Below are 26,234 nucleotides of genomic sequence, written 5' to 3'. Positions count from 1 at the left end.
ACTACTCGTAATATCTCTTGCTTTATGACTGGGGTGTACTGATGAAATCTAATCACATTGTGAACAGGTACAGTTCTCAAACAGGTTGTAGTGTGGTTTCTGTTAAGATACATGAAGAGTGATTGGAGAAGTCCCAGATAAGCTTAGATCAGTAGTATGTGGGTTTCAGCCTTCTTGAGAATTTGGTACTGGGAATGCCATTTGAAGCAGGAGAAAGTTTATGTGGTATGCTTAGGTTAAAGATGAAAAAATAATTTTCTTTTGGCTGCCTAAGCCAAATCCAGTTTTTTGCTGTAGTCTGTCTCTCTCTCTCATTCTGTAATATATATATCCATCCATCTATCAATCATCCAATCCTACTTGCCCCATGAGGAGCTTAGGAGCCTGGGGCTAGGCAGTTGGTCCTGATGTGTAAGATGAGAGTGACCAGCCTCACTCATCCCTGAGTGGCATTACGTGAGCAATAAACCCCAACCACCCCTTGGATATAAACCTTCACCGGCTCAATCCAGTTGGAGTGCAATAATTACCTACTAAACCCCCAGGTGCCAAAATTTGGTTATATGGTTATCACCCACCGTAGTAAATGGTTTCCTGGTGTACAGGAAACCATTTGGCTTGTCACTTAGTGTAGAGTCACCCATAGGCAGAAGGAAGAGGAAAGAATGAAGGAAAGAAAGACAGAAGAGGGATTGTAAAGTCACCTGTAGGTAGAGGGATGAGGAAAGACTGAAGGAGAGAAAGATAGAAGAGGATGGAAGGAAAGAAGGATGTAGGAGAGGAAAGGGCAGATGCCCAAGAGCAGCACAACATCAAGTGAGTGGATGGTGAGTGCCCCCACCTACCACAATGTAATATATATAATCCATCCATCATCCAATCCTACGTTGCCCCATGAGGAGCGTAGAAGCCCGGGGCTAGGCAGTTGGTCCTGACATTTAAGATGAGAGGGACCAGCCTCACTCATCCCTGAGTGGCATTACATGAGCAATAAACCCCAATCACCCGTTGGATATAAACCTTCACTGGTTCAATCTGACTGGAGCACAATAATTACCCACTAAACCACCAGGCGCCAAAAATTGGTTATATGGTTACCACCCAACGTAGTAAATGGTTTCTTGGTATACAGGAAACCATTTGGCTTGTCACTCAGTGTAGAGTCACCCACAGGCAGAAGGGAGAGGAAAGAATGAAGGAATGAAAGACAGAAAAGGGAGTGTAAAGTCACCCGTAGGCAGAAGGAAGAGAAAAATATATATTATATATATATATACTGTATATATATATATATATACAGTATATATATATATATATATATATATATATATATATATATATACAGTACCCTCGCGTCCAACACGCATTAGTCCAGCACGATTCAGGTCCAGCATGGAGAGCAAATAATTAGTATTATTTAATACGATTTAATTACTGCAACACGAGTGTGTTAGCATAACACGCACAGAGCTCCGAGAAGTGGGCGAAATCCGCAGAGTTCAACTCTAGCACGATCACCCCCGGTCCAACACGGTCAAACTGGACATTCCCATGATGATGATAGCCAATGAAAACTTCTGATCAAGTAGCCTTCCCCGCCCGCTATTGTGACATGATCGTGATGCCGCCCAATTAAAAACGCTTCTGGTGTCACGTGATGTTTTGTTTAAATTTCTCCCGCCATAGCGCCACTCAGTCGCATAATTGCATTGGAAGGTGCTTTTTTCTTGCTGCATTTTCTGCCCATGTTACTGCATTTTACCCTGCTCACGATGCCTAGGAAGCCTTCTGAGAACCCCAAGAAGCGTCGGCACCTCCGTCAGGCCACCAAGCTAGAAAACATCGAGAGGAAGAAGAAAAGGGAGAGGAAAGTTGACATTGCCAAGGCCTATGACATGAATGAAGCCAACGTGAGGACCATAATAAAAAAACAAGACAAGATCCTGGCAGCCGAAGGCTATCACACGGCGCTTCATACCAGGTTTGCCGAGGATACGATGGTAAATCGGAACGGTAACGTGTAAAATTGCCGACGATACCACGGGCATTTGGAATTCATCTGGATGGGTTCCTGCCGAGGATACGACGTTGAAAACAGTGTGATCAAAACCCAGGCGACTCAACAGAGAATGTATCGTACTACAGCATTGAACGTTTAGTCTGACACTGAATACATATTAATATTTTAGAATAATTATCAATCGTTTTGAAACCCTTCTCATCGGCGTGTGTACCAGTTTATAAACAAAGTTGCTTCTCCTTATTCTCTACCGAGTCAGCGACAGCGATCACTTTCCACAGTCACGAGACGGGGCTCTGGCAACAGTGTGAGAAGCATGCCGTTTGTCGAGGATTACAGAGTGCTAGGACAGGCAGAAGCAGGACCTTCCATGGTTGTGGACGAAGATAGTGATTCTGAGTGTGATTTCGAAGGATTTATGAGGGAGGTTGAGGAGGAGCAACAGCCATTACCTGCTTGTGACGCCAGCAGCCATCCTCCGGGGACCCAGTAGGACTACCTACAGCCTTGGATACCACCTTCCATTCCCAGCAAGCCCACCAACACTATCCTAAAAGGTTAGTTATCATTCATAGCACAGTACCATTTATTATAATTACAATAGTACCAATATATGTATAGGTATATGGTAGGTATTTAGGGTGACTTTTCCTAGGGTTGCTGACATAATTCATTTTTCCCCATAAGCTCTGTTGTTAGTCCAACATGTTTTTGGTCCAACACGTGAGCTATGCATGACAATATTACCGTGTTGGACGCGAGGGTACTGTATATATATACAGTATATATACGGTATATCTCATCTCATCTCATCTCATCAGCCGTTTGAGTGTCCACTGCAGGACCGGCCCATCCCTACAGAAGTGGGGACGATACAGCCAATGTATCTCTACCAAGTGGCTTAGGCTGTCTAGTAGAGATTGTATGTAGGGTGAGAAGTGCTTGTAAGTGTAGTTGTTGTGTTGGAGTGGCTTTGGATGTGTGTGTAGTCTGTGAACCAAATGTAATCGGCCCGCGCAAGCCGACTGGGTGAAAGCATACTTTATAGTATGCAACACTGGTTCAACCACAGCACCCCTTGTGTCCGTCAATGCAGTATGTGGCCAGAAGAACACACCCAAAGTTTATTACCCCGGCGGGGCGCGAACCCTCGTTCTTCAGTGTACGAACACGCACACTTTACCACCGTATATATATATATATATATATATATATATATATACGGTATATATAAAATCATTTTGTTTTTGAAGGCTTCAACATGCTTGCATGCATCGGCCTTGGTCCCCTGTTGGCGGCTCTCCATGCTGCTTGATCTGTGGCAACCTCCCTGTTCAGGCCCTTAACCCTGAGGTCACACTTAAAGACCTCGTCCCATGTCTTTCTCGGTCTGTTCCTCGCAACCCCACCCCCAATATTAACACTTCTCACCTTCTGCACTCAGTTATCATCCCCCATCCTCTCTACATGCCCAAACCATTTTAATCTACCTCTCCTCATCATATCACCATTACACTCCAGTCCCATCCTACCTCTCAACTCTTCCATTGTAACCCCAACACCCCCAGGCCTTCCTTGCAGGGACACAGTGCACATCCACCTAATCATTGTCATTTCTGTACATTTGAGCCTGTGAATATCCTCTTCCCTTACTGCCCATGTCTCACTACCATACAGTATCACACTCCTATCACATGCTGTATACAAAGACCCCTTAGCATGTAGGGAGAGTCCTCTCAGTATCAAGAGAGGCAACAGCTCCTTGAACTTCTTCCAACCACTTCTCACCCTAGCCACAGAGCTAGTTCCAGCCCCACCTCCAGCACATAACATGTCTCCCAAATAACAAAACTCTTCCACTCACTCAAGAGACTCACCAGCAAGTTCAATCCTTTTACGCCTGACAATCTCCACCTGTTCTCTCCGATGCGCCTCACACGTGAAATCAGCATTATCTCGCAGTCCGCCTCTAATACCACAACATCTCTTGTGCACCCATTTATCACAAACACTGCACAAAATGGAATTACTTCCCATGCCCTTGTTGCAAATTGCACATGGCCACTCTCCCTTCTCTTTGACTGTACCGCCACCAACCCTGGATATCATCACTTTTGTTTTATCTGCATTTACCCTTAAGTCCTTGTGCCCCATACCATCTCTCCACTTCCTGAATCTTTCCTCTGCCTCCCTTTCATTCTCTGCAATCGTTACCAAATCATCAGCATAAACATCTCCCATGGGAGTCCATTTCTGAAGTCACATGAGAGGGCTTCAGGTACCATGATAAACAACATGGGACTGAAAACTGACCCCTGATACACACCAGCATTCACGGAAAACTCCTCGCTTAAATCTCCGTTCACTCTTACCTGGGTGTGAGCGCCCACATTCATGGCCATAACCACCCTAACCAGCCACTACTCCATCCCGAGCTTTCTCATTGCCCACTTCACTACCTCTTTAGGGACTCTGTCAAAGGCCATTTCCAAATCAACAACAAAAAAATTTAGATCCCTTTTCTTTCCAGTATATTTTTCCTGAAGCTGTCGAACAATGAATATGACATCAGTGGTCCCCCTGCCTGGCATAAACCCAAACTGCATCTCATCAATATTCACTCTTTGTATTCTCATACCTTCTAGAACTCTCTCCATTACCTTCAATATCTGGTCTAAAAGCTTTCTAATATACTATAGCAGTAGCCGTGTGTGTGTGTGTGTGTGTGTGTGTGTGTGTATTTTGGGTGGCCAAAACTACACATTCAAATCTCACCAAAATTGACACAGAAATCGCCAAAAATTTGTTGATGTGAAAAAACTTGGTCCCATCACAATTGAAAAACTTTTACTCTATTTGATGAGTGATCACATTTTGACCAAAAAACACGGCTCCTGGTGCCTGACATAGGATCTCCATAGAATTTTTTGCCCACGGGTACAACTAAAGTATTTCGGACTTGCATTCAGACAACTTGGGTTCCATTCATGAAGCTGCAAATAACACGATCAGTTGGTTAGCTGCAAAAAATCCAAGTGACAACGTTACACTAGAACAGCACATAACCGCGAGAGCCCTCCACAGGAACAAGTGCGAGGGGCCCAAAGGGCTCATGAGCGCTTGTATACCTCTATAACTTCATCTTTCCAGGGCATCACTGTTCCCTTTGTACACATGTACAGTTACACTCTTCAGCCAGTCATCTGGGACAACACTTATCATATTTATCAGGTCAGTGACTAACCTTGCCCCTATATCTCCTGAGGCCTTCAACATTTCGGTAGTCAACCCAGACACACCTTCTGCCTTTCCCACCTGCATCCTGCCAGTTACCTCACTCACAGTAGCAGGGTCAATCAAAGGCCAAGGGCCAAACACTGGATCTGCTGACTCCAAACCTTCCCTGTCCCAGTCAAACTCCTCATTCAACAACTGGCTATAATGCTCTCTCCATGCATCTTTAATATCCCCACTGTTCACCACTACCCTTCCTGCATCATTCTTCACACACTGCTCACCTATAATATCTCGATTATCCATCTTCATCTGATTTGCAACCATAAGTATCATATTATTCCATTTCATATGATTTAGGTTGTCAAGTAAAAGTCTCTGTGACTCAGACTTTGCCCTGTATACCTCTCTTTTAGCCCTATGCTTGGCAGCCAAGTATTCCTTTTTGCTACCACCCTTCTTCTATTCCCGGAAAACCCTCCTTTTCTCCTTAACTACAGTTTCTACACCCTCATCCCACTACCAAGTTACTTTATGTCTTAGTGGGCCTCTTATCCAACCAAGTATTGCATCAGTAACTCTCAAGAGGTTGCTCTTGAGGTATTTGTATTGTTCATTAATGCCTCTTTCTCTCTCTCTCTCTTTGTATATATACAGTCATTACTCGTTTTACGATGATTCGGTTTACAATAATTCGGTACAACGATAATAGAAAAGTTCCACCCCAAAATTCGATTTACAATAAATTCCCCGCTATAACGATTTTGCCATCGGAAAGCGCCAAGCACACGCAAGGTGACCGTTGCTTGTCTCAGGCAAGATGGCGGCCCCGGCATGCAGCTCATTCTTATGGTTCAGGTCCCGCCGCCCCTTCAAAGCACTGTCTTTTCAACTTGTTCATGCGTGCCCCCCTGTTATCGTCATCTCTCAGCCAAAGATTGTACTACAGTACTGAGGATTTGTGTGCCCAGTGGTAAGGTCAGTGCCAGTGTAGGCCCCAGTGCTATGGTTGGTGCAGGTATGGGTCCCAGTGCCAAGGTTGGTGCAGGTATGGGCCGGATTCCCCTCCCCCTAACCTGTTCCTGTTTGACTCAGAGGCTGACCAGAAGTGCCTGTAAGCATAGGCTGTCCCCCAGCCTCGGGGGGGACGACTTGGAGAAGACTTGGACCAACACAGGAAGGAATGAAGGTGGGTTGTCATTTATGGTTCAGTCTTGGTTAGGTGACTTTGGGAAGTTGAGTTGACGTAACCTCCATTTTATAATGGGTTTCAATCTCCCGATTTACGATAAAATCGGTATACGATAAGGTATGACCTGACATAACCTCATCGTAAAACAAGTCTATCTATCTATCTATTGCCAGACGCCATAATCCCGTACAGGGTAGCCATTTGATTCTGAGTTATTTGTTTTACAGTGAGGGGCACTAACCCTTCACCAACCCACTTGACTCGTAGGGAGCACGTATGGCTTGGTTATATGGTTACCACCCAGCATTGTAAATGGTTTCTTGGCTTAAATGAGTGTATATATATATATATATATATATATATATATATATATATATATATATCTATCTATCTATCTATCTATAGCCCGACGCCCTAATCCCGCAAAGGGTGGCCGCAGACAAAACGCCTCCAAGTCACTCTGTCACCCACCATTTGACTACCTTCCCCCCAACTCACCCCTGCCTCCCTCTTATACCTCTCAACTCCATCCCTCCACCTCATCCTCGGTCTACCCCTCCCTCTCCCTCCCTCCATCTCACCTACATACACCCTCTTAGTCAGTCTTTCATTCTCCATTCTCTCCACATGTCCAAACCACCTCAGTGTATTTCTCCTAATCTTCTCAACCACATCCACATCTACCCCACAACGTTCCTTCACTTCTTCATTCGTCAACCTGTCCCTCCATGTCACTCCACATGCTCCTTTCAAGTACCTCATTTCCACTGCTCTCACTCTTGACTTGTTCCCCTCTTGCAAGGACCACGCCTCGCTTCCATACGTCAGGGTAGGGATCACAATGCCATCATGCAGTGACTTCTTAACTTCCATACTCACCTCCCTATTTCTCATCACTGCTTTCAGCGTACCAACAACCTTCCTTCCCTGCTGTACCCTTTCATGTACTTCATCCCCCAAAGTTCCATCCTTACTCATCCCACTACCCAAGTACTTGAATGCACTCACATTCTCAATATCCTCACCATCCAACCTCACTGCACACTCTGTGACTTCATTCCTCTCAAACACCATAACTTTACTTTTGTTTACATTAACTTTCAGCTTCCTCCTCCTACACACTGTCCCAAATTCATTCACCAAACCTTGCAACTCCCATCCATCTTCACTCAACAATACTGTATCATCAGCAAACAGCAACACCGGAAGCTTCCAAATCTCACCCTCATTCATTAGGGCCAGCCCCACATCCACTGCCCTACCTTGCACCTCCTTTACAACCCCATCCATATATATATTAAACAGCCATGGAGACATCACACACCCCTGTTTCAGTCCCACATTGAGATCAAAGAACTCACTCAGCTCACCATCCACTCGCACCGTAGCCCTAGCTCCCTCGTACATACTCTTCACAGCACTCAACAATTTCCCCTCCACTCCATATAGTCTTAATACCTTCCACATACCTTGCCTATCTATTCTGTCATAAGCTTTCTCCAAGTCCATGAAGGCAGCATACACTTTCCTTCTCTTCTCTAGATACTTCTCCACTAAACATCTTAGAACAAATATCTGATCTACACACCCTTTTCCCTTCCTAATATATATATGTATTTATATGTATTTATATATATATAAATAAATAAATACATATATATATATATATATATATATATATATATATATATATATATATATATATATATAAATATATGAATAATATATATATATATATATATATATATATATATATATATATATATATATATATATATATATATATATATATAAATATATGAATATATATATATATATATATATATATATATATATATATATATATATATATATATATATTTATATATATATATATATATTTATATATATATAAATATATGAATAATATATATATATATATATATATATATATATATATATCATCATTCAGTCCTACATTGCCCCATGAGGAGCATAGGAGCGCGGGTCTGGGCAGTTGGTCCCGACATTTAAGATGAGAGTGACCAGCCTCACTCATCCCTGAGTGGCATTACACGAGCAGTCAACCCCAACCATCCCTTGGATATAAACCTTCACCGGCTCAATTCGATTGGAGCGCAAAATTACCCACTAAACCACCAGGCGCCAAAATTTGGTTAGATGATTACCACCCAGCGTAGTAAATGGTTTCCTGGTGTACAGGAAACCATTTGGCTTGTCACTCATTGTAGAGTCACCCACAGGCAGAAGGAAGAGAAAGGAGTGAAGGAAAGAAAGACAGAAGAGGGAGTGTAAAGTTGCCCATAGGCAGAAGGACAAGGAAAGAATGAACGAAAGGAAGACAGAAGAGGATGGAAGGAAAGAGGGATGGAGGAGAGGAAAGGGCAGACACCCGAGAGCAGCACTACATCTAGTGAGTGGATGGTGAGTGCCCCCACCTACCACAATTATATATATATATATATATATATATATATATATATCTACTATATATATATATATATATATATATATATATATATATATATATATATACATAGTTTATATATATATATATATATATATATATATATATATATATATATATAGATAGATAGATAGATCCAGTATATATATATATATATATATACAGTGCTCGTCAGAAGTATGGAGTGCCCTGCGTCCCTCCTGAGAAACAAACCTTTCAACATTGAAAAAACATAAAAATAATGCATTTTATTTACCTTTAGTGCTTTGTAGGGTAGCCTTTACGTTTCTTCACGGACCTGAGACGTCTTGGAAGTGAAAGGGCGAGGCTCCTGAGGTGCTGTAGCGGTATTTTGTCCCAGGAGTCACGAATGGCGGCTTCCAGCTTAGGCAGAGAGCTCACGTCCTTCCCTTGGAGACTCTTCTTTACGAGGTACCAGAGGTTTTCAATCGGGTTGAGGTCTGGGCTATTTCCTGGCCAGTCTGTCATGAATGATACCTCGCAGTCACGAAGCCAATTGGTGACCGATTTGGCCTTGTGAGCAGGTGCACCATCCTGCTGAAACACTCGTGCACCTGTTAGCTCGAAGGAGTCTGGTAAATGATCACACAGAAGCTCCAGGTAAACATCCTGATTCACTCTGAGGTTCTTGGGAAGTACAACAAGCTTCCCCAAACCCTTCCCTGAGAAACAACCCCATACCATGAGTGAATCAGGATGTTTAACTGTGCTTTCTACATACCGTGGGTCAAGTGGGTCACTACCTTTTCGTGCTCCTCTGTTACAGGTAACACTAAACGTTGCCTCATCAGACCACAACACTGACAACCATTGCTCCTCACCCCAGTTTAGATATTTATTAGCAAAGGCAAGCCTACGAATTATCTGGCTGCTAGAGGGAAGAGGCTTTTTCACAGGCCTGTGACTTGTGTAACCAAGCTCATGCACCCTACGAGACACTGTTCTCACTGACACCTCACCAAACACTTCTGGGTTGCTCTCCTTAATTTTCCTTGCACTCACATGAGGGATTAAACTCCACTGCACGTTTTAAAACATTAACAGACCTTGGGAAGTTTTCCTAGGCCTACCAGACCTCGGTTTCTTTGTGGGAACTTCACCACTGTTTTCCTCCCGAAACCCGCGCACACCAACGTGACGCACTGTCGATCGTGCCACACCAACCAATTCACTAATTTCCTTTGTCTGGTGGCCTGCCTCCTTTAGAGCAATGATCTGGGATATGATTTCACTCGATAGTTCACGGGTAGGTGCCATAACAAAGTTTTAAAGGCCAAAACACTGTGGGACACTCGGTAAAAAATGGCGCAATTTGAGAGGGACACTCGGCGGAGTTCCTCTCTCTCAGGCAGCCCGTGGGCAACTGGGCGAACCAACCAGCGTGTCGGAAGGCCTCAGGCTACCGTGACGTCATGCTCGGAGCTCAAACTTGTGGCTCAATTCTTACCCCCAAAAATGGGTGATTCTTTTTGGGCCATAAGTATTGCGCGCCCGGCGGACAACGCTGAATACTTCTGACGAGTACTGTATATATATATATATATACTATATATATATATATATATATATATATATATATATATATATATATATATATATATATATGTATACACACAAGGTGCTACCCAAAAGTTCCAGTAATTTGAATATTGTAGGAAAATAAGTTACCTTACCTCCTAGTTCTCACTGACACCTTTGAAGTAGTCCCATTGGGCATGTATTCAGTGGTCCCAGCGTTTTTTCTACGAGTCCATGCATCCCTGGAAGGCTTCAGGCGTGATGGTCTTGAGCACCTCCTGCAATTCTGTCAGGATCTCCTCAATCGAGTCAAATCAACACCCTTTCAGTTGTAGTTTCAGCTTTGGAAACAGGAAAAAGTCGCAGGAGGCAAGGTCAGGTTAGTTGGGTGGGTGTGGAATGACTACCATTTTAGTGGAAGTCAGGAACTGCAGGACAACAATTGATGTCTGGACGAAGGCGTTGTCATGATGCAGGACCCAGTCCTTGTTCTTCCAATGTTCTGGATGTTTGCAGCAGATATTGTCCCTCAGATGCTGCAGAACTTCACAGTAAAACTTCCCGCTGACAGATTGACTGGGTGGGATGAATTCCTCGTGAACAATCCCTTGGATATCGAAGAAATCGATCAACATCTACTTGACACTGATGCGAACTTGACGCACTTTTTTCTGGCTCGGTGAATTGGGAGACTTCCATTGCGATGACTGCTTTGGGACATGGCATTGTCACCAAAGGCTTGCTGAAGCAACCGGTCAGTTTCTGCAGCCGCCTTGTTGATCTTGAAACAGAACTTTTTTTTTTTTTAATGTGCTCGACTCTGGGCATAGGTTTTCACAGCCTGCTCCCAAGGTCCAGTAGTCCTCCTACATATCATACACCTCTACATGTCACCACTTCGGCGCTAACACCCACCGTCCATGTTGAATACATGCTAGGAGTGTCTCATACAGGACTGGAGTATTGTGGGGGTATTTTTATGACATGTCGGCGGGTCTTCTGTTAGATCGGTAAAGTCTGCTTTACATGAAATTCAAATCCAGAATCTGTTCCCTGTCCCAGTGGGGATTTGAACCTGGGTCCGGTAGGACCGCAGGCCACCTCTCTACTCACTGAGCCACGGTTCTTTCTTCCATGAGGTCCGCCATTGCAAACACGCCAAACCACCTACACACCACGTTATGATAGTAAGCGTAGATCAACAACATGTCTGCTCACAGACACTGCCGGGGCCACGCTGATGCACAAGGGGTGCTGCTGACACCTCCTAGTGGCAAATGGTAAAACTGCAAATGGTTGGTTTCCTCTGTTCAAATTACTGGAACTTTTGGGTAGCACGTCGTGTATATATACAGTATATATATATATATATATATATATATATACTTATATCGATAAGCGGGGTATTGTACATCGGGGTACTTTTAACATGTAAATCAATGTGGACCGTTTACAAGCCTTAGGTTTCCCCCCAAACCAAGTCCAAAACCCACCCAGATGAGCCCCCAAATAGGTTGAAAAGCTATCTAAATGGCCTAACAGCTGTCAAGGAAGCTAACCTAAGCCTAACACCTGTAAATAACTCACTAAAACCAACAAATAAAGCCTGAAAATCATAAGGTATAGGTTATAAAATATCAAACACCTCTCATCACTTACTTCTTGTAAGTCCTTGTCCAGTCCTGGTCATCATCCTTGCTATCCCCCCCGAAACTAGGAAACATGTGGTGCTCCCTAACACTCAATCCTCCTTCTGAAAGCCCTCAAACCCTATCTCCAAGGGAGGGTCAGAGGTGGGGGGGGAAGCCTGGCGAGGTGGGTGGTCGTAGTGGGAGACTGATGAGCTTGCTCTGGGGGTGGCGATGGAGTGCGATGCGATGAGGTAGGTGGTGGCTATGGGGTGTAATGCAATGGCTCGGGTGGTGGCAATGGGGTGCGATGCAATGGCTTAGCCGGTGGTGATGAGGTGCGATGGGGTGACATTGGAGTGCGATGCGATGACAGGGGAGGTGGTGAGAGAAACAGCTGTTACAACCGGTGTCGTGGCGAGGGAGACCTATGGGATGAATGAGGAGGTAGCGATGGAGTCGGTTGCGATGGCTTACGTCGTGGTGAGAGAGACAAAGACAGTGGCCGAGATGGTGTGGGAGATGGAGGCCGGGACATGGAAGGCAATGATGGAGTGGCAGAGTGCCTTAGTGGAGACACAGGTGACATGGGAGACAAGGATTGGCTGGAGGTTAGGTCCAGCACTTTTGGTCGAGCACGTCCTTGACAGGAGGTGTCCCTTGGTGTTTCTCTGCTGATTGAAGGTTGGGGAGATGCTCTGCTGGTTGAAGGCTGGGGAGATGCTCTGCTGGTTGAAGGCTGGGTAGATGCTCTGCTCGTCGAGGGCTAGGGAGATCCTCTCTAAGTTGCTGGCGTGGTGGGGGCCTGTTTGAAGAAGGCTGTGATTGTAGTCTGCCTGGTTGCCCTCTTCTTCTCCTCCATCATCGTCCTGTACACTTTCATCCCCTCCTCGAACCGATTAGCTGCATCCCTGCTTCGTCCTGGGAGTGGGTAGTGTGTGTGCATAAGCTCAGTAATCTCATCCAGCTTCGTTAGCATCTCCTTCAGGATTTTTATATTCAGAGCTCGCACTTCAGGGACGACCTCCTCCTCCTCCTCTGCCTCCTGGTGCGCCTGCTGGATCTCCATATTGAGAAGCTCCTCGTTGCTGAGCTCCTCCCTGTGGCTCCTGAGAACCTCCTCCACGTCATCCTCGTCGACCTCCTTGAAGCCCAACTTGTGTGACAATTCCACTGTTCTGCTGTACACGCTGCACAGGCGGAGCTTCTATGCCCTCGGGGAAGCCGGTGAAGGAGTGGATGCACTTTTGCCAGAGATTCCACCATACACCTTTCATGGTGGCCTGGCCAGCCTCACTCCATGCTACAATGATATTCTCTAGGGTGTAGAGTATGTTGTAGCCCTTCCAAAACTGCTGCACTGTTGTCCTGTCATCACTGTCATAGACCCTCATCAACTGCTGCATAGTGTAGTGGAGGTAATAAGCTTTAAAGGCAACGATCATCCCTAAGACCACCGGCTGCAACAAAGGAGTGGTGTTGGGGGGCAGGAACACCACCTCTATATTGCTGGTCCCTTCCTTCATTGCAGGAGGATGGCTAGGCGTGTTGTTTACCACCACGAGAAATCTGTTCACCAAATTCTCCCGCGAGGCATACCTCTTCAGCACACAAGAGAGGTACGAGGGGAAATATGACGAACAGATATCGGAAATCAGCCAGGCCTTCTTGTTTGACTTCCACATAACCCCAAGGTTCTCTTTAACATACCCCACCAGAACTCTGGGGTTCTCGGAGTGGTAGACAAGGAGCAACTTTACCTTGAGGTCACCCTCAGCATTTCTCCCCAGCAGCAGTGTCAGCCGGTCCTTTGAGGGCTTAAATCCTGGCATAGACTTTTCCTCTGTTGCAAGATATGTCTTGGAGGACATTCTCTTCCAAAAGAGCCGAGTCTCGTCAAAATTCAAGACCTGCTTTGCACTGTAGCCACCCTCCGCGATGATGCGTTTGAGTTCATCAGGAAATGCTGCTGCTGCCACTGCCACTGTAACTGCACTCGCTGCCTCACCGTACATTTTCACGTGGGGGAGGTTAGCTCGTCTTTTAAACCGGTCAAACCACCGATGGCATGCCATAAAAGTCTCGCTGTCATCAAGATCCCGCCTGACCTTTATTTCATGCTATAGTAAGAGAGCCTTAGTGTATATAATTGACTGGCTCATGGGTGCCTTACACCAGTTCTGATCCTCCACCCACGTGCGCTGCAGCTCCTCCATCGCAGGCTCTCACTGGCAGGTGATACAGGAGGTGGATAAGGTTGCAACCTCCCTAGCAGCAGCCTTAATGGCCTCCTCCTTCTTGATGATGGTGGAGACAGTCGACTGGGCTGGGTAGAGAGCCGATGTGATAGCACACGCACCTTTGCCTTTGTTGTGGCAATTAAGAATTTTTAATTTCACCTCTAGTGGCACAGTCTTACTCACATGCTTCACGGGAACGTTACCAGCACCACCACTAGCAGGCTGCTTACCACCACTATTAGGGCCTCCACTAACACCACCGCTAGCCCCACCATGTGCAGCACCCATACCAGACATCATCACACTTATTTAGACCAGAAATCACACAGTATCGCACTCGACACGTGATTAGTATCACTGCTGTACTCACGGCACTGTTCGAACACAGTTACGATGCTCTACAATAACAGCTTGCATAATGTTGGTGGTGCAACATGGTGCGTGGTGGGTGATCATAAGCGAGTTCCTCACTCTGAGATGGCCGGTGTGAGAAGAACGACATGAGTGAGTGCAGGGTGATCAATGGCTGTGGGGCCTGTGTGAGCATTTCTGCACGTCCTGAAGGTGGACGGGCTCAGCTGCCTGCGGGAATGCGCGCTGTTCAAAATATCGGCCTGTCACCTGTGGACGCAACGTCGGAAGGCCCATCGTTAAACCAGGGCTCTGCCATCGGGTATCAGGGTTTGGTGGTATTTGTACCCTCATCACCAAGCCAGGGTATCGCATCTAGGGGTATCGTATATCAGGGTATTACTGTATATGTATACACACACACCCAGGTACAACACCAGTTTTCCAACACGCTTGGTTCCAGAACCTTGCTGGATGAACCGTTTCGTCAGATTATCCAAGGTCACTTATATCACATATAATAATTCAGAGGGGACCAACAGATGTCACGTATAATAATTCAGTAATACTCCTTCATCCCACTGTCCTTTTGTGTAATCACGCTCATGTTCTAAGTTCTTTATGGAACAGCTGAGCCTGGTTCATTATCAAGCTACCTGACAAGTCTGTTTCATCCAGTGCTATTGAAACCATTCCATCATCACTCAGTCATACTCAGTGCTCATATCATCTTCCATAGTTTTTCTTATGTTCATTTGCTTCTATGAATCACTGTCTGCCTAAAATTTCAGCATTTTTTCCCCTTTGGTTCTTCAGTATTAAGCAGTTGATGAACATGTACCATATGTGTCGCACAGCATCCGCGTAGGTACACTGTGATCCAATTTTTTTCAACAATTCTTTCTTATTCCACTTCATTGTTTTTGTTTTTAGCATAATAAAAATGTCTAGTGCATTAAGTCCCCCTAAACAGCTGTTAATACAGCAATGTGATCAGACAGGTGAGTGAAAATATACGTGAAGATGCGGGTGGACAGTGCAGTAGATCACTGTGTAGCTACGCATTAGTTACTGTGGTAATTGTGTGCCTCGTGGTGACTGGCTTCCACACACAAACTACACTCCACACATTTATATAGTGCCGTATTAGATACCAGTGATGGAAATAATTTATTTTACTGTTGTAGTAATTAAGAATAAGCAGGAGCAATGATATAGTATTTAAGGTTACTTAAATAACGAGAAAGTGGATGAGAAGTGTTGTATTTGCAAGAACAGAAATTGATAATAAGGGATGGTTAATTGTGAGAATTTTGTATTCACAGACAAAATATTGTACACTGACAACAGTGCTGGCTCACAAAGTTAATTAGGAGAAATAGGAGAGTAAAGGGTCATGTGGTTCTTGATCAAGAAGAGCAGAATTGGTGTAAACATTGCTGATCCAGTCCCTTCAGTCATTTTAGGGGTTATTATTTAGATATTAGGCAAAAAAGCGAATGCAAACTAGTGGGCCCTGAACCAGTTAACATTTATTCCCATGTATTGTTTTATTTGCATATTAACCTCTAAAGACCAATGTCAGATGGTCATCAGTTTTGGGTCTTGCAACTTAAAATCCTAATACTGTACTGACGATCATAGACAGGCTGATTTTATATATATATATATATATATATATATATATATATATATACTGTAAATAGGTATTTATTTTTTAATTTATATATTTATATATTTATAATTTTACCATATTTGTAGCCAAGAGGATTAACCAGCCCCCAAAAGCGATTATCAGTTCACCTTCACAACCAATCAAACTGCCAACCTCAGGAGTAATCATTGATGGATCTGGGAGCATTGATGATGATGGTATAGATTCCTACCACTGGGAGATGACAACAGTACCTCTGGGCTACAACCCTCCTGATATGAGTGGACCAACACTTCACCTTACTGACCTAATTCCAGGAAATTATACTATCATGTAAGTAGTTGGTCAACTGTAAATTTTGATTTTTTTTTTTTTTATGGCTGACATTTTTTCTCTTTGTATATCCACAAGAGACACTTTGGATACAAACAGCCAGGGGTGCGATTCTCAGACATATGTACGATCGATTCCTCGTCGTAACTCAGATATTTTTATGGGAAGAACTAGACCAGGGAAGATTTTTGCACTCCCTTCCCTGATCTTCCTGCAGAAAACAGTTTTAGCTTATTGTAAATTTTATCTGGTAAATAAGACATATTTATGAAGCTACAACAGGAGAAGGAGGAAGATTCGACAGCCCTCGTGTACTTCCTGCACATCAGAACCAGAGTTACGACAGGGAACTGACCGTAAGTGCGTTTGTGTATCCTGGTCCAGGTGTATTAACATTAGAATATATTTTCAATAAAAATTTATGTTCAAGCATATTCTTAGCATATACTCTAACAAGCCATCTAAATTCTAAACAGTCACTGATTTCTAATTAACCCTTTGAATCTCATGATGTATTATCTAGTTTTACATTGCTACTTCATTATGGCTATATTCAAAGAGAGTCACCTGGTTTTTCTTTGCTACTTCATAATGGTCATATTCAGTGTAAGAGAATCACCAAATAGTGAAGGAAGTACTAATAGATGCAGCTACCCCACCAGGGAAAAAAAAGAAAAAGCTAATCTGAACAGAATTATTAAGAAATAGCAGGGTTAAGATTTAAAAAAAATCATCATGGGATGGAGGGGGTTATGTTTGATTATTGGTTATTAGTTCATAGGGGTAAAACTAACTGAAGAAAATAGCATTTGTTTTGTACCAAAAAATACCATTTTCTATTGAAAGAAGTGAATTGGAACCATCTTAGGAAGAGACTTGTGGTTCTTGTTGTCTGCCATTGTTGTATGATGGAGAACTAAATTAAACTAAAGTGTGAAAAGCTGAGCAATGAGTGGGATGACACACACACACACACACACACACACACACACACACACACACACACACACACACACACACACACACACACACACACACACACACACACACACACACACACACACACACACACACACACACACACACACACACACACACACACACACACACACACACACACACACACTTTTTAGACCTGTATAATTTGGGAGTGGAAAAATATATGCCAAGAGTAAAGGGGAAAGAAATCAGGAAAAAGAAGTGGTTTAATAGGAGGTGTATGATAGCAAAGAAAGAGAGAGACAGCATGGAACAACTGGAGAAAGAGAGGTAATAACAGAACAAAGAAAGAATATAAGAGAACTAGAAATGAATACACAAGAATATGTAGAGAGGAGAAAAGGAATTTTGGAAAAGGTATAATAGGCAAATGTAAGGATGAACCCAAACTGTTTTATAGATTTGTCAGTGGCAAACTGAAACAAAAGAAAGGAATCACCAAGCTGAAAGTAGAAGGAGAAGTCTATAAAGATGTGGCAATGCAAGCTGAAATAATGAACAAATGTTTTCAATCGGTTTTCACTAATGAAAAGGAGCTTGTGGAAGGGGAGGGAGTGAATAGAAATGTAGTGATAAAAGATATAAAAGTGGAAGGACAGGAAGTGTATAAATTACTGGAAACTCAAGATGTAAGGAAAGCCCAGGACCAGATGGAATCTCTAATTGGGTACTGAAGGAATGCAGAGAACATCTGGCAGATAAGATGCACAGTTGAATTGTGTGTTCTCTGGAAGAGGGAAAAGTGCCTCAAGAATGGAAGAGGGCAAATGTGGTACCAATTTATAAGGGAGGAAACAGGGAAAAACCCCTGACCAGCATGGTCGCAAAATTGTGTGAGATAATCCTGAAAGATAGATGGACAAAATATGTGGAAGAGATGAATATTTTGGCTGAAAGTCAGTTTGGATTCAGAAGTGGAAGGTCATGTGTTTCCAACTTGTTGAGCATTTACTCAAGAGCAGTTGACATGCTACAGGGGAGAGATGGTTGGGTGGATTGTGCGTATGTAGATTTGGAGAAGGCCTTTGACAAGGTACCCCATAAGAGACTGATGTGGAAACTAGAGCATATAGGAGGACTGAAGGGAAACCTTCTGGAATGGATGAGAAACTTTTTGAGAGACAGACAGATGAGGACAGTAATAAAGGGTAGGATGTCTGGATGGAGGGAAGTAACTAGTGGAGTCCCACAGGGCTTGGTGTTGGCGCCAGTAATGTTCCTGATTTACATGAATGATATGGTAGATGGAGTGAACAGTTATGCAAGTCTGTTTGCTGATGATGCAAAGATCTTGAGGAAGGTAGAAGTTGAGGAGGATTGTAAAATGCTGCAGTAGGATCTCGATAGGATACACGATTGGAGCCGGATGTGGGAAATGAAATTCAATGCAAAGAAATGTAAAATATTGGAAATGGGTAAAAGTACCAAGAGGCCATCACTGAATTATTTGATGGGTAATAAACCAATCACAAAAGCGAGAGAAGAGATAGATTTGGGAGTGCTGGTCCAGGATAGCTTGTCACCTGAGAAACATATTATCAAGTCAGGTAAAGAGATGTATAAACTCTTGATTAACATAAGAGTAGCCTTTCATTATATGGACGAGGAGATGATGAAAAAATTGATAGTGGCCATGATTCGCCCCAGGTTGGAATATGCAGCAGTAGTGTGGTACCCACATGAAAAGTAAGATATAAACAAGATTGAGAGAATACTCCCCCAGTATCCCTGCTTGTTGTAAAAGGCGACTAAAAGGGTTGGCGGAGGGTTAGTGCCCCTCCCCGGAAAACAACTAACTAAAAAAACAAACAAGAAGCCTCGGACAAGGACTGACCAAACGATGACGACCCAGGACCGGACAAAGGACTTGGTAATGAGTACATGGAATGTAAGAGGAGCGAATGATGAGGTGAAAGAGAGAGAGATTGTCCAGGTGCTTGAGGATGCGAAAGTGGATGTATGTGGAATAACTGAAACAAAATGGAGAGGAGAAAGTGTGAGAGAATGGGAGTATGGATGGGGTATATGTGCAGGAGTAGATGAGAATGAGAGGGCAAAGGAAGGAGTGTGTATAGTTGTGAGTAAAAGATGGAAGAAGAGCATAAGACAGTATGGATCAGTTGGGTCAAGGATTGTGTGGGTAAAGTTGAAAGTTGGAATACAAATGTGGGCGATTGTGTGTGTGTATGCGCCAACGCAAGATCGTGCTAGAAGAGTGAGAGAAGAGTTCTGGACAAATGTGGAAGTGTGCATGGAAAAGTTTGGAAGGAATGAGAGAGTGTTTTTGATTGGTGATATGAATGGTAAAGTTGGTAATGTGAAGGTGGATGGAATAGTTGGTGAGTGGGGTGTGCCTGCTGAGATAGATGAGAATGAGAGTGCGTTAGTGGACATTTGTGCTGGGAGGGGGTTGGTGATAGCCAATACCCTCTTCAGGCATAAAATGATCCACAGGTATACATGGCGAGTGATGAGAAGGGTGGGTGGTGAACTGAATGAAAGGAAGGCAATGATTGATTATGTGTGTGTGGATGAAAGGATGCGAAGATGTGTAAAGGATGCAAGAGTGTATAGAGGTTGGGGGAGTGGACTTTCTGACCACTACTTGGTGGTGGCCAGAATTAGGATGCAAGTAAGATGGAGGAATAGAAGAAGGGAAAGACGAGAGGAAGGAGTAGTTGCAAGGAGAATGGAAAGGTTACAAGAGGATGAGAAAAAGGCAGAGTATAAGAGAGAAGTGGAGGAACGATTGGGCAAATATGAATTGGAGCAGATGGGAGACGTGAAAGGTATGTGTAAGATATTTACAGAAGAAATATGTGCAGCATGTGATGTGGTGTGTGTAAGGAAGAGAAGACGGAGGGGGGTGCAAGGAACAGCGTGGTGGACTGAAGAGGTGAAACAGGCTGTGGCACAAAAGAAGAAAGCATACAATGAATGGATGAGAAATAGGGGCGTGGAAGAAGTTGAGAGGCGGAAGAGAGAGTTATATGTGGAAAGGAAGAGAGAGGTGAAAAGATTGGTAAGAGAGAGTAAGAAGAGAGTGGATGAGGAATTTGGAAGGAATTTGAGTGTAAAGTGGAGGGACTGTAAGAAAATGTTCTGGAGAGAAGTGAAAAGAGTAAGACAGGGTGGAAGTGAAGTTAGCAGGGGAGTGAAAGATAAAAATGGTAGATTACTAGTGGAGCAGGGAGAAAAAGTGAGCAGATGGAGAGAACACTTTAAGGAATTGTTGAACGTAGAGGATGGAAGTAATGCGAGTATAAGTGGCTGGGGAATGGCTGGGAGAAGGAGGGAGGTGAGAAGACAGGAAGAAATCAGTAGGATAGAAGTTGTGGAAGCAATGAAGAATGTTTAATCGGGGAAAGCCCCAGGAATTGATGGAGTGTGTGGTGAAATGCTGAAGCATGGGGGAGAGGTAGTAGTAGAATGGATGTGGAAGATGTGCAGATTGGCCTGGGAGGAAGGTAGAGTCCCGGAGGATTGGAAGTCAGGTATAATTATTCCCTTGTACAAAGGAAAAGGGGAAAAAGAAGTGTGTGGTAATCATAGGGGCATTTGTCTTCTTAGTATAATAGGAAAAGTGTATGGTAGGATACTTATAGACAGAGTTAGAGAAAGAACAGAGAAATTAGTTGGAGAAGAACAGGGAGGCTTTAGGAAGGGAAGAGGTTGTGTAGATCAGATATTCATTCTTAGATCTTTAATGGAAAAGTTTCTAGAGAAGGGAAAGAAGTTGTATGCGGCTTTCATGGATTTGGAGAGAGCATATGACAGGGTGGATAGACAAGGATTGTGGAAAGTGTTAAGAATATATGGAGTAGATGGGAAGTTGTTGAATGCTGTGAAGAGTATGTACGATGGTGCGAAGGCTGCAGTGCGTGTGGATGGTGAACTAAGTGAATTTTTCTCTTTGAAAGTTGGTTTGAAACAGGGATGTGTCATGTCTCCATGGTTGTTCAATCTGTACATGGATGGGGTAATAAAAGAGGTACAAGGTAGGGTAGTGGATGTTGGAGTGGCCCTGGTGAGAGAAGATAGTGTTTGGAAACTCCCTGTACTGTTGTTTGCAGATGATACTGTGTTGTTGAGTGAAGACGAAGGGGAGCTGCAAGGCTTGGTGGATGAGTTTGAGAGAGTGTGTAAGAAACGGAATCTAAAGGTGAATGTAGGGAAGAGTAAAGTGATGGTCTTTGAGAGAGGTGAAGTTAGTGAATGTACAGCGAGGTTGGATGGTGAGGAATTGGAAAATGTGAGTACGTTTAAGTATTTGGGTAGTGTGATGAGTAAGGATGGAGGTTTGGAGGGTGAAGTGCTTGAAAGGGTACAGCAGGGAAGAAAGGTTGCTGGTTCCTTGAAAGCAGTGATAAGAAACAGGGAAGTGAGCATGGAAGTGAAAAAGTTACTACATGACAGTATTGTGATGCCAACTCTAACGTACGGAAGTGAAGCTTGGACATTGTTGGAAGGACACAAGTCAAGAGTGAGAGCAGTGGAAATGAGTTATTTAAGAGGAGCCTGTGGAGTCACGTGGAGAGACAGGCTGACGAATGAGGATATAAAGGAGTGTTGTGGTGTGGATGTGGATGTGATAGGAAGCGTTATGAGGAATACACTGAGGTGGTTTGGCCATGTGGAGAGGATGGAGGGTGAAAGACTGACGAAGAGAGTGTATATGAGTGAGGTGGAGGGGGAAAGAGGGAGGGGGAGGCCGAGGATGAGATGGAGGGATGGGGTGGAGAGGTATATGAGAGAGGGGGGTGTGAGTTGGGAGCAGGGCAGTGAAATGGCGGGGGACAGGGCGACTTGGAGGCGATTTGTTTGTGACCACCCCAAACGGGATTGAGGCGTCTGGCAATAGATATATAGATAGAGAGAATACAAAGAACAGCAACCAAGATGGTCCCCAGTCTGGCAGATCTGTCATACAGAGAGAGGCTGGAAAAGCTGAATTTTGCCTTTCTTAGGGGAAAGGAGAAAGAGGGGCAACATGATTGCAATGTTCAGAACCATGATGGGAGCAGATAAAATTGACAGAGAAGATCTGTTTGTATGGGATAAGAGAGTAACAAGAAGACACGGAATGAAATTGAAGAAGCCAAGCTGCTTGAAGGATATAAAGAAATACAGTATAGTTTTCCTTACATTTGCATAGACCTGTGGTATAGCCTGGACTAAGAGATCGTCCAGTCTAAAAGCTTAAACGAGTTTAAAGCTAAATTTGACTTACTGAGAAACAGAGACGGGACCCCACGAGCGTATCTCATTTCCTGTATATCACAATTAGGTAAATACAGTTAGGTAAATACATACACATACACACAGAATGACTGATGTTCAGTATGGTTGAGTAAAACACTTCTTATACAGTATGTTCACTTTATATATATATATATATATATATATATATATATATATGTCTGTATGTATGTATAATACATATGCTGGTATATATGTAAATACGTATGTACAGTCAAGTCGCCTATGGTGCGTGCTTCTATGGCGTGGTTTTCTATGACACAGCAAGGTGCCAGACCCCCCCAAATGAACCACAGGCATTAAATACCTATGGCGCAGGTGTGGCAAAGTTTGAAACGTGCAGGCAAATTCCCCTGGCAGTCGGCATGCTCCCCTGTTTGTTAACAATCCAACTTTCAGATAGAAAAATTCACTCAGTTCACTATCCACACACACTGCAGCCTTAACACTCTCATACATACTCTTCATGGCCTTCAGCAACTTCCCATCTACTCCATATATTCTTAATACTTTCCACAATCCTTGTCTATCCACCCTGTCATATGCTTTCTCCAAATCCATGAAGGCTGCATACAACATCTTTCCCTTCTCTAGAAACTTTTCCACTAAAGATCTAAGAATGAATATCTGATCTACACAACCTTTTCCCTTCCTAAAGCCTCCCTGTTCTTGTCCAACTAATTCATCTGTTATTTCCCTAACACTGTCAATAAGTATCCTACCATATATGTTTTCCTATTACACCAAAAAGACATGTGCCCCTATGACTTCCACACATTTCTTTTTTCCCTTTTCCATTGTACAGGAGAATAATTATACCTGCCTTCCAATTCTCTGGGACTCTGCCTTCATCCCAGGCCAATCTGCACATCTTCCATATCCATTCTACTACTATCTCTCCCCCATGCTTCAGCATTTTGCCACACACTCCATCAATTCCTGGGGCTTTCCCCATTTTAACTTTCTTCATTGCCTCCACAACTTCCCTCCTACTGATTTCTTCTTCTCCTCTCACATCTCTCTTTCTTCCAGCCATTCCCCTGCCACATATACTTGCATTGCTTTCATTCTCTGTGTTCAACAATTCCTTAAAGTGTTCTCTTAATCTGCTCACTTTTTCTCCCTTCTCCACTAGTAATCAACCATTTTTATCTTTCACTCCCCAGCTAACTTCATTGGCACCCTGTTCAACTTTCTTTACCACTTTCCAGAACATTTTCTTACATTCCCTGCACTTTACACTCAGGTTCCTTCCAAATTCCTCATCCACTCTCTTCTTACTCTCTCTTACTAATCTTTTCACCTCTCTCTTCCTCTCTACATATAACTCTTTCTTCCATCTCTCAACTTCTTCCCTTCCTCTGTTTCTCATCCATTCATTATATGCTTTCTTCTCTTGTGCCACAGCCTCTCTCACCTTTTCATTCCACCATGCTGTTCCCTGCACCCCCTTCCATCTTCTCTTCACCCCACACACCGCCTCACATGCTGCACAGATTTATTCTGTGAATATCTTGCATACACCTTCCATGTCCCCCATCTGCTCCAGTCTATATTTACCCAATCGCTCCTTCACTTCCCTCTTATATTCTGCCTTTTTTCCATCCTCTTGTAACTTTCCCACTCCTCTTGTATGTACTGTTATACTTCCTCCTGTCTTTCCCTACTTCTATTTCTCCATTTTATTTGGACTTTAATTCTGACCACCACCAAGTAGTGGTCCGAAAGTCCACTCCTCCAGCCTCTATATACTCATTCATCCATTATGCACCTTCCCATCCTTTCATCCACACAGACATATTCAATCATTGCCTGCCGTTCATTCAGGTCACCACCCACCCATCTCATCACTTGCCATGTATACCTGTTGATCATTTTGTGCCTGAAGAGGGTATCAGCTATCACCCCCCCCCCAACACAAATGTCCACTAAAGCACTGCCATTCTCATCCATCTCAGCAGGCACACCCCACTCACCAACTACTCCATCCATCGTCCCATTCCCTACTTTTCTATTCTTATCTCCAATCAAAAAGACTCTCTCATTCCTTTCAAACTTTTACATGCTTGCTTCCACATTTGTCCAGAACTCTTCTCTCACTCTGCTTGCACGATCTTGCATTGGTGCATACACGCACACAATCAGTCACATTTGTAGCCCAACTTTCAATCTTACCCACACATTCCTCGAGCCAACTGACCCATACTCTCTATATGTTCTCCTTCCATATGTTACTCACAACAATAAACACTCCTTCTTTTGCCCTCTCATTGTCACCTACTTCTGCACATATACCCCATCCATACTCCCATTCTCTCGCACTCTTACCTCTCCATTTAGTTTCTGTTAACCCACATACATCCATTTTTGCACCTTCAAGCACCTGGACAATCTCTCTTTCTTTCACCTCATCATTTGCACCCCTTACATTCCAAGTTGCCATCTGTATCGTGTCCTTTGTTCAGTCCTTAGTCCTCACCTCATGGTCAGTCCTGGTCTGAGGCTTTTTGTTCTTATTTTTTGTTAGTTGTTTTCCAGGGAGGGGCACTAACCCTCCGCCAACCCACTTGTGTCACATTGGGAACGCTTGTTGATTGGTTATAAGGTTACCACCCAGCATTATAAATCCATTCCTGGTTTACAGGAAATAATTTGGCTTGCCACTCAGTGTAGAGGTACCCTAAAAACAGAGTATCAATGCACTAAGTGGGTGGATGATGGGTGCCCCAGCCTACCACTAATAGTGAGATTTGGACTAAATTTGTTGAGTAGATAGCCCATGACCCAGGGAACAGTAAGTTAACTTTTGCGACCGATTCAGGTCGTATTACAGATTCTGGATCTGGAGAACACTTTTTGTGAATCTTTAATCAGTGATAGGAAAACCTAACCCATTATGAAGATTGGTTTGGAAAGTACGTTGACCTTGTAGGAGAAATGTACTCCACTGAGTGCCCCTCTGGTTTGGAATGAAGCCATGGAGGTAATGGAAATAAAGGAGTGGTACATTCATTCAGTAAATGGCCGTATGTCAGATGAGAGCGATTCTTGTCCTTGGAGGCCATCAGCAAGCAGGAGTGCTGAAAATGTGAAGAAAGTCTGCGATTTGGTCATGGGAAATCGTCAGCTGACCATCAGAGAAATAGCTAATGAAATTGGAATCAGCGATGGGTCAGCATACAGAATTTTAATGAATGATTTGGGCATGTGAAGAGTTGCCGCCAAGTTCTTTCCAAAGCTCTATTCACGTGAACAACAGCTCTGTGGGTGAATGTTGCTCGAGACATGTTGGAGCGTGCAAATCGCAATCCAGACTTT

General features: G+C 43.6%; 1 protein-coding gene across 1 annotated transcript in view; it reads left to right on the top strand.

Annotated features, from left to right (window-relative positions):
* Nucleotides 1-26,234, top strand: part of LOC145404717 (dyslexia-associated protein KIAA0319-like protein) — a 138,487-nt gene that overhangs the window by 10,609 nt on the left and 101,644 nt on the right. Inside the window, exon 6 of the mRNA XM_080276268.1 lies at nt 16,433-16,658. Coding sequence (XP_080132394.1) covers nt 16,433-16,658 — 226 coding nt within the window. The remainder of the gene's footprint in view (nt 1-16,432; nt 16,659-26,234) is intronic.

Source organism: Coenobita brevimanus, chromosome 64 (genome assembly GCF_032717465.1).
Source record: "Coenobita brevimanus isolate Jiangsu-jjx chromosome 64, ASM3271746v2, whole genome shotgun sequence".
Classification (NCBI taxonomy): Eukaryota; Metazoa; Arthropoda; class Malacostraca; order Decapoda; family Coenobitidae; genus Coenobita; species Coenobita brevimanus.
This window is presented reverse-complemented; position numbering and strand designations above follow the sequence as displayed.